Source organism: Liolophura sinensis, chromosome 7 (genome assembly GCF_032854445.1).
Source record: "Liolophura sinensis isolate JHLJ2023 chromosome 7, CUHK_Ljap_v2, whole genome shotgun sequence".
NCBI lineage: Eukaryota > Metazoa > Mollusca > Polyplacophora > Chitonida > Chitonidae > Liolophura > Liolophura sinensis.
In genome coordinates, this window is record NC_088301.1 from 23769926 (window position 1) to 23785259 (window position 15334).

Sequence of the window (15334 nt, forward strand, 5' to 3'; positions counted from 1 at the left end):
GAAGGCACATTTCTCTTCGCCGTTGCTAAATGCGAAGAAGGGCAAATATCCTTGGCCAAAAAGTTGATAGAACTCGGCTGCGATGTCAGTGCCAGAGTAGCTGATGGCAAAACAGCCCTGCACAATGCAGCCGCCATGGAATGTCCAGAGCTCATAGTCTACTGGTTGAGAATGGAGCCGACTGGTCACTGATGGACAACTTCGGCTATAACCCTTTGCACATGTGCGTGGTTAACGACCAGCTGGAGTGTGCCAAGATGCTGGTGTCCTGCGGAGCAGACGTGAACACAAGAACAGTGTGGTCAGAATTTGATCCCAAGACGACATCTCTCCCACTAGGTTTGGCGATTGAGTGTGAAAACTTCGAATTGGTTCACTATTTCTTGAGGTTGGGGCAGACCTGAGCTCAGAGCGTTACCTTTTTGATGACACAGTAACCAAAGAAAAGGCCCTGTTAGAGAAAGTTTATGAAGAAGATGAGGAGTTAGCGGAGAGGCTACAAAATCTTGCCCATGAAGCCCCCTCTCTGACCTGTGTATGTGTGAGGCACATTCGTCATCACTTCAGGACTAACAGGTTGCCCTTTAGGGACATCTCGAGGCTACCTTTACCTGCGATAATGTCCAAGAAAATCTTAGGCAAAATATCATGTCTACACAGATAATGTTTACCATTTCTTAGGCATAATTCAACAGTTCTAGTTCTAGGTTTGTTTTTGTTCAAGATGTTTAACTTTCCTTAATATTATAAAGATATTTGATATATATATATATATATATATATATATATATATATATATATATATATATATACACACATAATTATATGTTTCAAAAAATTCCTTGTTGATTGTTATTTCCATTCTTAACGCCAGCGGCCAGCGATTTAATACATGATTTGGTTGTTATGAATATTCATAGCTTTGAGCATCTATCTATGTTCCTTGCACAGGCCAGGAGGTGATAAATAACATGGAGCTAAATGGGCAAGAAATATTCTTGAGTACGGCGTAAAACACCAACCAAATAAATAAATAAATACTAAATGGGCAAAATGCTGATTTTTGCCAATTTCTAAAAGTTTAAAGTACTACAGGAGAATGAAGCTATCATATTTGAAAGTTAGGCACATTCTGAGTACTTTTTCTGAAAATTCTAACCTGAAAGCTGTATTTTCCATCATTCATCCTAAAATCTTATTCAGACCTGTCTCGCCTGGGTAAAATTCTGTTTGTATTTTTAACTTCATTACTGTATTCACGTGACTGAAGAGTGTGGTGTTGATTGGCTCAGAGCAGCTCTGACATCACTTCAAATCTATGAATTGGTGTGGTGATGAATGATAAACCATCAAGCTTGGTATGTACAGTACCGTGATGTACTTTGATCTTGGAAAGGTTTCACTCTTTTCAGCTTAGCTGCTTCTAGAACTTAATGTGGAAGAAAAGATGTGAGGATGGCTAACCTGTCCAATGCATACTCCTTAACAGTGCACGTGCGGCTCTTTAACATTAGTTTTACATCCCTGCCACCGCCAGCAAATTTCGTCAGAAATCTTTGTAACATCATCGAGGTCACTGGGATTATGGTGATGAGGCAGGATGTGAGGTCAGAAAACTTAAAGCTCTGCCTCACTGAACCTTTGTTTCTTATAATATTTTATATAAAAGCGTCCTGCTAACCTGAAGTATCCACAGTATGTTTCCCACGAACACAAGAAAACAATTTAATTGATGAACACTGATTAAATAGTTACCCGAGTGGTGATACTGATTAAATAGTTCACCAGTGGTGAGACAAAAGAGTGAGTGAGTGATCGTGGTTTAACGTCGTACATAATTTTTCTTTCGTATGACGACGAAGGAGTCATTAGGGTGCATGTAATGTGCCTCCTTTTTGTAGGAAGACGGAAGTCCACCGCGCTTTTATCGCGTGGTGCTTCACCGAGACGCATTACCGAAGGTAAGTAAGCGGCTCGCCCGAGCCATTATACTGATACGGGTCATCCAGTCGTTGCACTATTCCCTTTATGCTGAACGCCATGCGAGGAAGTTACAACTTCCTCTTTTAAAATCTTAGGTGTGACTCGACCCAGGATTGACCCCGGGATCTACCGCTTCCGAAGCGGACGCTCGACCAACTGTGCTATAGGGGCCGGTTAAGCCAAAAGATTACCTGCTCTCAGAGGCTTCAAAGGTCAAGCTAGTCGTGCGTTGGAAGTGATGTATTTAAGCGCGCGTAGAGAGCGACACATGCGCTGTAAGGAGTATGTTCACCATGCCGTAAATACGCAACATCAAAGGACGCCATTTGAATGTCCTAACGCTGAAATTAAACATAAAAAACGCATATTACATGTTTTCTTTTGTAACGCATGGCAACATGGGAATTGTGTGTCAGAAACTAAATCATTGGAGACAGACTGATTAATTCTGGGACACGGTCATTATGTTATGGTTTGCATTTTATCCCACATGTCAAACAATGTATCACATGCATATCAGAAACAAAAGTTTGGTGTCGATGCAGTTTGACTCGAGTATGTTCCAGTTGCTCGGTCAGTTGTGGTTTAATGCTGGTAAATGAACAAACTTGCTCTGTAAGGAATCATCTTTTTGTTTATAGCTCACCTGCATGTATGAAGCACAGAGATGGATAATACGTCATTCGCAGAGCGTCGGCGTCGAATAGAAGTTAAAGCAATGTTAAGATAAAATTCAATGTTAAGGGTGGTGTCTGAAAAAGTAGTGTACAAACCCAAGTTTTGCCTGCACTGAGCTCAAGTTCTTAAACTATAATGACACGAGCGGAAAATGTTCCGCACATTGTTCTCTTTGATCTCTTCATTTATATAAACTGACTTAATGAGTTTGTTTCTATTGTGTATTATTGATCATTTTGGTAAAGATTATGGGTGGTATGTCAGTAAATACTTTAAGTGAGCAGAAGTTTCGCATTTATGTGTTTCGTAAAGGTCTTGCGTCTCTGGTAGCCTAAAGCTTTTTTTAACCCCCTCCCCAACAAACTATGTGGTGTGGAAAAAATTGCTCACCTAAACCACTGTGTGTTTTAAATTAGAGGACGATGATGTGGGCATCTCACCTCCAAACGGCAGAGGGAGTGAGATCATTGTGTATCTCAATGAGCAAAGTACACGGCTCCTAACCGCAAGGCACACAAAAGGTTGTGGGTTCAATCCCGGCCTTGAACAGGAAATTAGTAGATTCCCCCGGTCTCATTGTTCGTTTACAGCTTTGACGACAAAATAAGCGCTCAGCGACGTTCGTGGCGCCGTTTGCACAGTGTGACGTTCGCATAAGTGAAGTCAACTTGTCTTCCACAATCAAAAGTGTATGAATGGTAGGTGTATGGAGACGTAGTAACTTGTCCAAGGTTGGTGAGTTGCTCAATATACACGCACTACTCCGCCCGTAAAACTGACCGCCAAAGTATAGAGGAGTGTGAAATACCTGTATCTGGTGTTAGGCAAAAATACAGGCATTTAAAATTGCAAGCCAATGAAAAGAAGCATGCATGGTTCACTCCATCTAGTCCAGGAGCCAGTTTCACAAAGATGTCGCACATGTGTGATAATCGCACATGAGACAGTGGTACGGCATACTAGTGACGTACAAAACGTCGTACGACAAATGCACGATAAAAAAATGTATGCCGCTTTGTGAAACTGGGAACAGTTTCCTCTACCGATTTTTGGGACAGCCGTGATATGAGTAAGGCATTAAATACCAGTCAAATAAATAAATGTAAAACAAGGCTGATTTTAATACATGATTTGTTGTTATGAATATTCATAGCTTTGAGCATCTATCTGTGTTCCTTGCACAGGCCAGGAGGTGATAAATAACATGGAGCTAAATGGGCAAGAAATATTCTTGAGTACGGCGTAAAACACCAACCAAATAAATAAATAAATACTAAATGGGCAAAATGCTGATTTTTGCCAATTTCTAAAAGTTTAAAGTACTACAGGAGAATGAAGCTATCATATTTGAAAGTTAGGCACATTCTGAGTACTTTTTCTGAAAAATTCTAACCTGAAAGCTGTATTTTCCATCATTCATCCTAAAATCTTATTCAAGACCTGTCTCGCCTGGGTAAAATTCTGTTTGTATTTTTAACTTCATTACTGTATTCACGTGACTGAAGAGTGTGGTGTTGATTGGCTCAGAGCAGCTCTGACATCACTTCAAATCTATGAATTGGTGTGGTGATGAATGATAAACCATCAAGCTTGGTATGTACAGTACCGTGATGTACTTTGATCTTGGAAAGGTTTCACTCTTTTCAGCTTAGCTGCTTCTAGAACTTAATGTGGAAGAAAAGATGTGAGGATGGCTAACCTGTCCAATGCATACTCCTTAACAGTGCATGTGCGGCTCTTTAACATTAGTTTTACATCCCTGCCACCGCCAGCAAATTTCGTCAGAAATCTTTGTAACATCGCCGAGGTCACTGGGATTATGGTGATGAGGCAGGATGTGAGGTCAGAAAACTTAAAGCTCTGCCTCACTGAACCTTTGTTTCTTATAATATTTTATATAAAAGCGTCCTGCTAACCTGAAGTATCCACAGTATGTTTCCCACGAACACAAGAAAACAATTTAATTGATGAACACTGATTAAATAGTTACCCGAGTGGTGATACTGATTAAATAGTTCACCAGTGGTGAGACAAAAGAGTGAGTGAGTGATCGTGGTTTAACGTCGTACATAATTTTTCTTTCGTATGACGACGAAGGAGTCATTAGGGTGCATGTAATGTGCCTCCTTGTTGTAGGAAGACGGATTTCCACCGCGCTTTTATCGCGTGGTGCTTCACCGAGACGCATTACCGAAGGTAAGTAAGCGGCTCGCCCGAGCCATTATACTGATACGGGTCATCCAGTCGTTGCACTATTCCCTTTATGCTGAACGCCATGCGAGGAAGTTACAACTTCCTCTTTTAAAATCTTAGGTGTGACTCGACCCAGGATTAACCCCGGGATCTACCGCTTCTGAAGCGGACGCTCGACCAACTGTGCTATTGGGGCCGGTTAAGCCAAAAGATTACCTGCTCTCAGAGGCTTCAAAGGTCAAGCTAGTCTTGCGTTGGAAGTGATGTATTTAAGCGAGCGTAGAGAGCGACACATGCGCTGTGAGGAGTATGTTCACCATGCCGTAAATACGCAACATCAAAGGTCGCCATTTGAATGTCCTAACGCTGAAATTAAACATAAAAAACGCATATTACATGTTTTCATTTGTAACGCATGGCAACATGGGAATTGTGTGTCAGAAACTAAATCATTGGAGAAAGACTGATTAATTCTGGGACACGGTCATTATGTTATGGTTTGCATTTTATCCCACATGTCAAACAATGTATCACATGCATATCAGAAACAAAAGTTTGGTGTCTATGCAGTTTGACTTGAGTATGTTCCAATTGCTCGGTCAGTTGTGGTTTAATGCTGGTAAATGAACAAACTTGCTCTGTAAGGAATCATCTTTTTGTTTATAGCTCACCTGCATGTATGAAGCACAGAGATGGATAATACGTCATTCGCAGAGCGTCGGCGTCGAATAGAAGTTAAAGCAATGTTAAGATAAAATTCAATGTTAAGGGTGGTGTCTGAAAAAGTAGTGCACAAACCCAAGTTTTGCCTGCACTGAGCTCAAGTTCTGCATGCATATAAACTATAATGATACGAGCGGAAAATGTTCCGCACATTGTTCTCTTTGATCTCTTCATTTATATAAACTGACTTAATGAGTTTGTTTCTATTGTGTATTATTGATCATTTTGGTAAAGATTATGGGTGGTATGTCAGTAAGTACTTTAAGTGAGCAGAAGTTTCGCATTTATGTGTTTCGTAAAGGTCTTGCGTCTCTGGTAGCCTAAAGCTTCTTTTAACCCCCTCCCCAACAAACTATGTGGTGTGGAAAAAATTGCTCACCTAAACCACTGTGTGTTTTAAATTAACGGACGATGATGTGGGCATCTCACCTCCAAACGGCAGAGGGAGTGAGATCATTGTGTATCTCAATGAGCAAAGTACACGGCTCAATCCCGGCCTTGAACAGGAAATTAGTAGATTCCCCGGGTCTCATTGTTCGTTTACAGCTTTGACGACAAAATAAGCGCTCAGCGACGTTCGTGGCGCCGTTTGCACAGTGTTACGTTCGAATAAGTGAAGTCAACTTGTCTTCCACAATCAAAAGTGTATGAATGGTACGTGTATGGAGACGTAGTAACTTGTCCAAGGTTGGTGAGTTGTTCAATATACACGCACTACTCCGCCCGTAAAACTGAATGCCAAAGTATAGAGGAGTGTGAAATTACTGTATCTGGCGTTAGGCAAAAATACAGGCATTTAAAATTGCAAGCCAATGAAAAGAAGCATACATGGTTCACTCCGTCTAGTCCAGGAGCCAGTTTCACAAAGATGTCGCACATGTGTGATAATCGCACATGAGACAGTGGTACGGCATACTAGTGACGTTCAAAACGTCGCACGACAAATGCACGATAAAAAAATGTATGCCGCTTTGTGAAACTGGGAACTGTTTCCTCCACCGATTTTTGGGACAGCCGTGATATGAGTAAGGCATTAAATACCAGTCAAATAAATAAATGTAAAACAAGGCTGATCAACCCTTCATTTAATACAGACTGGCCACTGCTGTAAAGTTTTATAAAATTGTTTGACAAGTTAACAGAACGACCATATCACAACGCATGCAATCCAGGATAAGAATCAGGGCAGAGTTTCACAAAGTGGACTACGACATCTTTTCATCGTACATTTGTTGTACGATATTTTGTACGTCACTGTTACCGTACCATTGTTCTGTATGTGCGACATCGTACATACGACATCTTTGTGAAAGTTGCCCAAGGACCCACTTTCACAAAGTGGCCTGTAGCTGTCAATATCACAAAAGGTGCTGTGCTGCATACAGGTTTCCAGCTCTGCAGTACAAATCTCAGTCTTAAAAATGTGCAGTTTTGTATTCCTCGTATGGCACCCTGCAATATTATCTTTAAAACTCCACCCATGCACTCACCTATAGGTGAAATAATCGTGAGCAAAATCCAGCAAAATGGCTACTGATATGGTACATCCATTTTATCAGTACATGCATGGAACCCGTGGAGGAAAGTGTCTATATGACTAAAGCGATTTGGGCAGGTAGGCTTTCCTAATTCCTCTTCGCCAATTGTCCAATTCGAGGTCGCCCAGAATTCACTGCTATTTCTCATGAAGAAGAAGAAGGTTAAGACGAATTTCTTAGGTTCTGAAGGTTCTATCCTTTTACATGTTTGTTCTCCCCTAAAATACAAAACCAAAATACGTTCTCAAAATCTTGGAATGAAGTTTTATTTATTGAAACTCTTTATAGTTGCCGCCAAAGCCATGTCATGAGGCAGAGGATATGAAAAATAAAAGGTTATTAAAAGCTAATAACTAATGACACCTTGTATAAGAATACGCTTTATGTATCAAGAAGAGTAAGCCAGGCAATTAAAAAATAAAGACAATAACAACAATATGTAGAAATAGCTGTACCGGCCAATTCACGCAGTATATAAGAGAAGAGTCAGCTGTATTGACGTAGATGTATAGCTGAGAAAAGTTTAGATATCAACTTTTACCATGCTAAAAAGGACAGTTGCATAATCTAGTATATCGCTTGGCTGAGATCCAAATACACCATCACGTATGGCCAAATTGAAACTTACACACCGCGGTGTATATATATAGAAAGCATGTTGTATGTGTACGGACCAGTGTCATTGTGCTCGCCACAATCCTTCTCATCACTCACTGGAGTTGCCTCCCCTCATTGTTGTGCTGGAGAATGTATCTATGACAGCGTTGATCATGGGAAGGCACTGCATGATCTTCGGGACTTAGGCTTTTGAGATTAAGAACATTTTCTCGAGAAACCACTTGAAGCCAACGAGTTCTTCAGGATCGTCTTTCTCCGATCTGTTCCTCTCGTCCACGTATTCCACTTTATATCCGTCTTCTGGAATCACGAGATTTATTTATTTATTTAGTTGATTGTTGTTTAATGTCACACTCAAAGTTTTGTTCACTTACACGCCTGTAAAAAAAAACCCTGTAACTGCTGCTCTAGTTTTATTCTCCATTCTGCAGTATGTAACATATAGAATCATTGCACTGCCATGGGACGATCAGCTTTGGCCTTATCGAATGATCGAGCCAGCCAGACCACTTATAGAATATTGGAGGTGTTTTGTACCTAAATATCAGGTCCTATTTCGAATACTATGCATATCAGCAATCACTTACTATAGAGATCCTTCAGCATCTCATGGGTCACAAGATAGGGTCCTGCAAATAGGGTAAGAAAAGAATTAAAAAAACAGCTTAAAATTCTTTATATATATTTATGACTTTCTGAGAAAGTATAGGCACATATGTACACGTGGAACATGTACACGTGGAAAATTTTACAGGCGTACAAAGAAGTGCGCTGTATTTGTTGGTTTGTATTTTGAGGTCTTTTTCACGCAAAGGCATATCGGAGTTTTTTTTACAAACATGTACATGGCAAATTCGTAAATTAAAGTCAACTGTTAATAGGTTTCAGTTAGACAAGTATCTGATCAATACTAATATGTACTGAATCTGTATCACAACGCTATTCCTACATGCCTGTTTTGGAAATAATGGGAGACCAGAGGACGAGCAACACCAGAAAGTCAAAATGACTGTAGAGTGCGTCGTTTTCTGCTGTGACGTTGCAGTGCGTGTGTACTTCATGAACGTTTTATGAGCACACGTACACTGATAACTGTGACAAAATAAAGGAAAGAACAAATGAGTTTTGGAGCTTAGGACCGTCTTGATACAGACGGGAAGAAGTTTTTCCAGTTCCCCATTGACCTGGAGCGTCCATTTTGGTAGTCTAGATTAAATGAAACTTTAATATGTATACATGTACATATATTATCCATTATATACTGAATCAAATAACACGCGAGTTGAACTAATCTAGGTGATATACACATAACTCAATGGCTAAATGCTTCAAATAAATTATCTGTATCTGAAAGACCGAAGCACTCACCTGGGCATGTAGTCCTATCGAAGTCCGCATTCACAAATAAACACCTTCCATCAGGAGCCAGTAAAGTCTTAATGAGTGCCACATATCTACAAATAAAAGTTTGCATAATATTCATTTATTTATTTCATTGATGTTTTAAGGCGTACGTCGTATAATATGTCATGCACTTATACGACGGCGGACAGCATTATTTGTAAAATATTCATGTGTTTATTTATTTTTATATTTACATTTATTTATTCATTTATTTATTTGATTGGTGTTTTACGCGGTACTCAAGAATATCTCACTTATACGACGGCGACCAACATTTTGGTGGGAGGAAACCGAGCAGATGCCGGGGCGGGGGGGCACGAGCATCCGGAGGTTGCTGGAAGACCTTCCCACGTACGGCCGGAGGGGAAGCCAGCATGATCTGGAATTGAACTCACAACTACGAAGCTATTATAAGACATTTGACAACAGTGTGATAGTTTGCAAATGATCACATATAGAAATCGGCGAAATGAGGCCTATATATTTAAATTCCTTACCTTGGGTACTGATCTTTGTTAAGGGATATCATAGCGCGCCTGTCCCACACACCGTCAAACTGACCTTCTGCCTCCCTGCAACATCGTGGTATAAGAATTAACTATCTTAACACTACATTTTTAAGTGTGAAATAAGACTATATAATGTTATAAAACATGAGTGCTAACATTTTAAATATTACGTCGCCCAACGCTTGCTTGCAACATGTATAACATAATTTTGAATCATAAATTCATTAACATTTGTATGACGGAATTACACACAAAAAAGAGTTAATTTCACACAAGATACAGTATTATAGATTACAACTTCTAATTAAGCATTTTGTAGAATGTATTCACATTTTCTAACAACTTAGTGTTAACCAAACATTATTAATGCTAGTTCTCCATCCTCCACAACAATCAAAATGTTAGATTCAACATAATTTTCATTAAACATTTAGTTGTAAGAGAGAAAGTAATATCTATAAGACTTATTACTATTATCCATATATGTCATATAGTCTAGGTACTTGTTTGAGACAATATCGTATACAACCGGTAATATAATACTTATATAAACTTACTTATTGAAGTCAAAGAAATCCGCCACGTAAAGTTTTATGTTGTGATTGACCGCCTTCAAAGAAAATATATGACATGCAGTGATAAAGGGTAAGGCAATATAAACCAAAATAAAAAAACAGCATGCATACTGGTGATGTCTTTAAAATCTTCGTACGAACATTGGGATAATTCCATCGATAAAGACATGGCACGTATTCAGATTCGACTGATTCACACTGAACTTTATTCAGACCTGAACATAATAAAGGTATAGAAAAAGTTGCCTAATTCTCTTAGATGCTAACTTCACGAAACCTTTTCCTTTGTGAACGTACACTGGTTATAACTGAGCTCTCCGTGTCCAAGGTGGCTAGCATCCCAGCGTAGCACAATAACCCAGGATCCTCTCACCAAAGCGGGCGCTGTGAGTTCAAGTCCAGCTCCTTACGTGTGAAGGTCTACCGACAACATGCCGATGTTCATGGGTTTCTCCCCGGCTATGTCCGGTTTCTTCCCATCATAATGCTGGCCACCGTCGAATAAGTGAAACATTTTGGGTACGGCGTAAAACAGCAATCAAATAAGTAAATAAATAAATAAATAATCAAATAAGAACATCAAATATACGCACTCCCAGTCTTTACAAATGCATGTTCATGTATTTACATTAAGGATAATGGATTCTTCAGTATGCAAATGTTTTCATTTCACCTTGTAAATTTTTGCCTTGCCTCCAAGACCCATTTCCACGGTAAACTCCAGCTTCTGTTCCTTAAAGAAGCTTTGAATGCAACTCTCGGCGACTTCTAACCCCACAACGGTGTGACCTTGATCTGCCAACCTGGATATATTGATGCATAAACGAGTATATCAATGGTGGACGGCATCTTCAGTTTATAATCAATTCAGAGAAGAGCTGGGGTGACTTTGTGACTCTTTACGGCCACATGGTCAAGTGATTAGGGCATGCTGCACCCGTTAATCATTTTAGTATGCTCCCAGCTATGCCACTCATAATATCAACCGAAAAACGTGAGTTACACCAAAATAAAAAAGAGTATTTATTAACGTAAATATATGCTTTACTATTTAATTTTACACACAAAGAATCTGATTCTCTAAGTGGGCTTTCATGTATAGGCCTGTATGTGTACATCCAGAAAATGGACACATGCTGCATGAGCAGAGACTTTTCAGTAAACAGCTGTGTATTTCCACGCAGTATTCTCACCATTTCAAGTCGATGCTCTTGGTACACAAAGGGACAAATATTTTTGCATTTTTCTTCCCGTTGACCAGTTTGTCCAGGTGCTTCTGTAACATTCTGTAACACAACGTCAAATCTCTACATCTATGTGTGGCAACAGGCAATGCGGCAATCAGTCACGCACTTACGGACAAGGGTCAGTCACGCACTTACGGACAACGGCCAGTCACTCATTTATGGACAAGGATCAGTCACGCACTTACGACAAGGATCAGTCACGCAGTTACGATAGGAAGCACTTACGTGCTTATACGGCATGGATCAGTCATGTGCTTATACCGCAAGGATCAGTCACGCGCTTATGGCAAGGATCAGCCCTGCACTTAATTACAGACAAGAATCAGCCACGCACTTACGAAAAACGATCAGTCAGGCACTTACGGACGAGGATCAATCACGCACTTACGGACGAGGATCAGGCACGCAGTTACGAAAAACTATCAGTCACGCACTTACGGACGAGAATCAGTCACGCATTTACGAAAAGCAATCAGTCACGCACTCACGGACGAGGATCAGTCAGACACTTAGGGACGAGGATCTGTCACGCACTTACTGACGAGGATCAGTCACGTTTTTGGGGCAAAGATCTGACCTATAGACTCACCTATAGACAAGGATCAATCACGCACTTACGGACAAAGATCAGTTACGTAGTTACAGACAAGGATCAGTCACGCACGCACCAACAAGGATAAGTCACGCACTTACGGGCGAGGATTAGTCACGCACTTACGGACAAAGATCAGTTACGTACTTACAAACAAGGATCAGTCACGCACGTACCAACAAGGATAAGTCACGCATTTACGGACGAGGATTAGTCACGTACTTACACACAAGGATCAGTCACGTCCTTGCGGCAAAGATCTGACACTCACCTACAGACAAGGATAAGTCACGCACTTACGGACAAAGATCAGTTACATATACTTACAGACAAGGATCAATCACGCACGTACCAACAAGGATAAGTCACGCACTTACGGGCAAGGATCAGTCTCTGGGTGATCACAGTCAGAGCCCCACTCGTTCCAGAACTTCAGCCATTCTTCCTTGTTACCGGGAACTTTGATCTCTTCTGCCATAGTGGAGCACGATGTAAAGCAATACCTATGGAAGGAGGCCTATGTTCAGAGACATGGCTACGAAAACATGAAATAATTGTAAAGACATAACAATGCAGTAAACATACATTATCAATGGAACAAGTGAAACTGCAAACACCTGTTTAAGAGCTGTCTAAAAATATCCATGCTCTTACCGACTATCTGAAAGTTGGTCAGAGAATTCAGGTATTGAAGTTCAAATCCCGCTCAGGCCATAGTTCGATTGCTGACAGTTAATTTGCAAGACACTTGGTCAGATGGTAGCATTTATCTAATACCAATAATTAAATTAATCAATAGTTATGATTAAAAAAATTATATTCTCAAGTTTTAAAATTAATAAAAATAAATTAAACAAGTATTTGTTTGAAACCAGGGAATATCCCATACAGACGACCATCACAACTCACCAGTTACCTGTACCTGAACAAATCTCATCGTTCACATTATACCACGGACGAATGGATGCTGGATTCGAACACGCGACCTCATGAACGGAAGAGCTGATTAGACAGTGCACTGCAGCCAGCGAGGGCCCCAAACAAAAAGAACCCTAATTCTAATTAATGCCATTTATAATAACGGTATATATAGCTCACGAGTCAACAAGCCTTTATAGTAAACATGTATGCGGGACCAACGTACACTATATAGTCTTGTTTGCTACAGCCCACCTTCCATGCGTGGCACAGTATACAGTATATACTGCATGGCTTTGGAATTGAATACAGAACCCCTTGCGGTATATTCAGCATTACAGTAACGACTATATATATATATGCACTGTGTATGGCACTCAACGCAAAGCGGGAGCTGCGGCCATGTTGACCCATATTTTTCCTGGGTGAAAGCACAGAATGGCAGGCTTACAGTGATTTGTCCATCTGCATGACCTACATGTCTTGCTACAGTGGTACAGGTCTACCTTGATTACAGGTGTAATGGTGACACGTACCACACATACATGTATATGCGACCAGGTGTTCGTATACATATATAGATGTAATTAAGCCTATGTTCACTAAATATACAGCAATAGTCCTTGTACACATACACGTATACACCAATGTACTAGGATACACTGATAGTAATCTTGTATAGTAACCGACTGGAGACTTACGGACAACAACGCCGGTGAATTGACACTCTAACCCGGCGTAGGATCTGCGCTGGACTACCGTGCACGCCCGCGCTGACTCCACATGTGTAACTCACTGAAAGCGTGTGGTTGTCCGTGCACACAAAACCAAGTAAGATGTCTATGTACCCCCGGGGCGCTCTGACCTTGATTTATCCTCCTCCCATCAAACTGAACAGCCTGGGTGAATTTCAACCACGTCTACCATTACTCGGTCACGCTCGCTGATCTATAGCTTCTCAGCATGTATGGACACAGACCCCCATTACAACTTGCGTTTTTCAGTAGGGACGATTGTAGTTCTGTGTATTTTAGGGTGTAAAGTCTTTTTTTGCTGCCAGCCTGCCGTTTTTGGTGTACAAGTGCATGCTTGGTATGAAAATGATGGAAATTGTCTAAGCTTTGGGCAGGTATGAGTTTTAATGGTGAAAGTTTGAAATTCTGGGCGAGAGGACACAAGGAGACAGGTGGAGAGGAGGCTGCGAGTGACGTCCCCTTGGCGTTGCTAGGCACCCCTCCCAGCTGCCGACATGTAAAGGTCCAGATTTTGACAGTCAACCTATGTCAAGATTTTTACAGCTTCTTTCTCTCAGGCTGGGCCAGGTATGCACCAAAGCTTATTGGCCTCGGAATGTTTGGGACTGAGCTACAGCGCTAAACGTTAACATTGTCGCTTATGGAAAACTAATTGGGGTCTGTGGCCTGATCTGTCCACTTGTGCCAAAACATGTAATATGTCACTGTGTGCTCAGATTTGGCAACAGCCTGATAATATTTGGTGGGTACATCTGCGATGTGGTTTGCATTGACATGGAACTTGATTGAGCAGTTTTAAAGCTTTTTAATTCTATATTTTCCCCACATATCCATTTTGTCTAAAAATCGGCTAAAACGCTCTGTGGTCAAGGGTAGTACAGGAGTATAAACAGACTGGAACAAACACAGACAATGTTTCATTGTTCCTGGTTTTTAAAATGTCTCTTTTGGGGCTGACATTTGATAAATAATGCAAAATTTGAGTGCTGCGAGTGAAATTGGAGTATGTGGCTGATAGATAGGGTGGTGTGATTAAGGATGGTCAATAAGGCCTTGCATCACATATAAGGGCCCAGCCTCACACAGGTGGATAAAAACACATCAGCAGATTAATTTACTTGGCTAGAGTAGTAGAGAGGGCCAGTGTGCATTTAATTTACAAACCAAGTCAGGTTCCTCCCATGTGTGCCACCACACACTAGGTAAATGTGCTTCAAATCATCCTGCAGGTCACAAAACATTAAAAACAGGCATCTCTGCTGAAACACTGTCTGCTGTTTTGGGCATAGACTTGAAGTGGACAAGGTAAATTTTCCTCTTTAAACTTAAAAATAAACCACTGTAGGCATGTAGTTTTCATTGCATGTGTATATTCATTCCTCTGACAAGTTACATGTGCACTCACACAGTATGTGTGGCGTTGGAACAAAAATGATCAATTTCAAGTTTCTAGCATACATGTGAGTGTGATCTGTTGGAATATTGCCCTTGTGAAAATGAGTCTCTGCCCCACCAGGTGTCTGTTTTTCCACCAGAACATAGTACGCTGTTCCTGCGACATCTCAAAGGAGTTTTTGTTTTAGTATCTGGCCCAGTGTGGC

The 15334-nt window shown here is 40.7% G+C and overlaps 1 protein-coding gene across 4 annotated transcripts; it reads right to left on the reverse strand.

The window, feature by feature from the left end:
* Positions 1–7372: 7372 nt before the first annotated feature.
* Positions 7373–13863, reverse strand: LOC135471633 (thiopurine S-methyltransferase-like). Of its 4 annotated transcripts, none has more exons than XM_064750931.1 (9): positions 13680–13863; positions 12438–12563; positions 11415–11507; positions 10895–11024; positions 10204–10256; positions 9635–9709; positions 9102–9187; positions 8321–8362; positions 7373–8033 (listed from the first exon to the last, which is right to left on the reverse strand). In XM_064750931.1, exons 2-9 carry the CDS (start codon positions 12536–12538, stop codon positions 7915–7917), a joined length of 699 nt encoding a protein of 232 aa, XP_064607001.1. In that variant the 5' UTR covers positions 12539–12563; positions 13680–13863; the 3' UTR covers positions 7373–7914. The 4 variants fall into 4 exon arrangements, with proteins under 4 accessions (XP_064607001.1, XP_064607002.1, XP_064607003.1 ...); XM_064750932.1 differs by lacking the exon at positions 13680–13863 and adding an exon at positions 12970–13052; XM_064750933.1 differs by lacking the exon at positions 13680–13863 and having other exon boundaries at positions 12413–12524.
* Positions 13864–15334: the final 1471 nt, after the last annotated feature.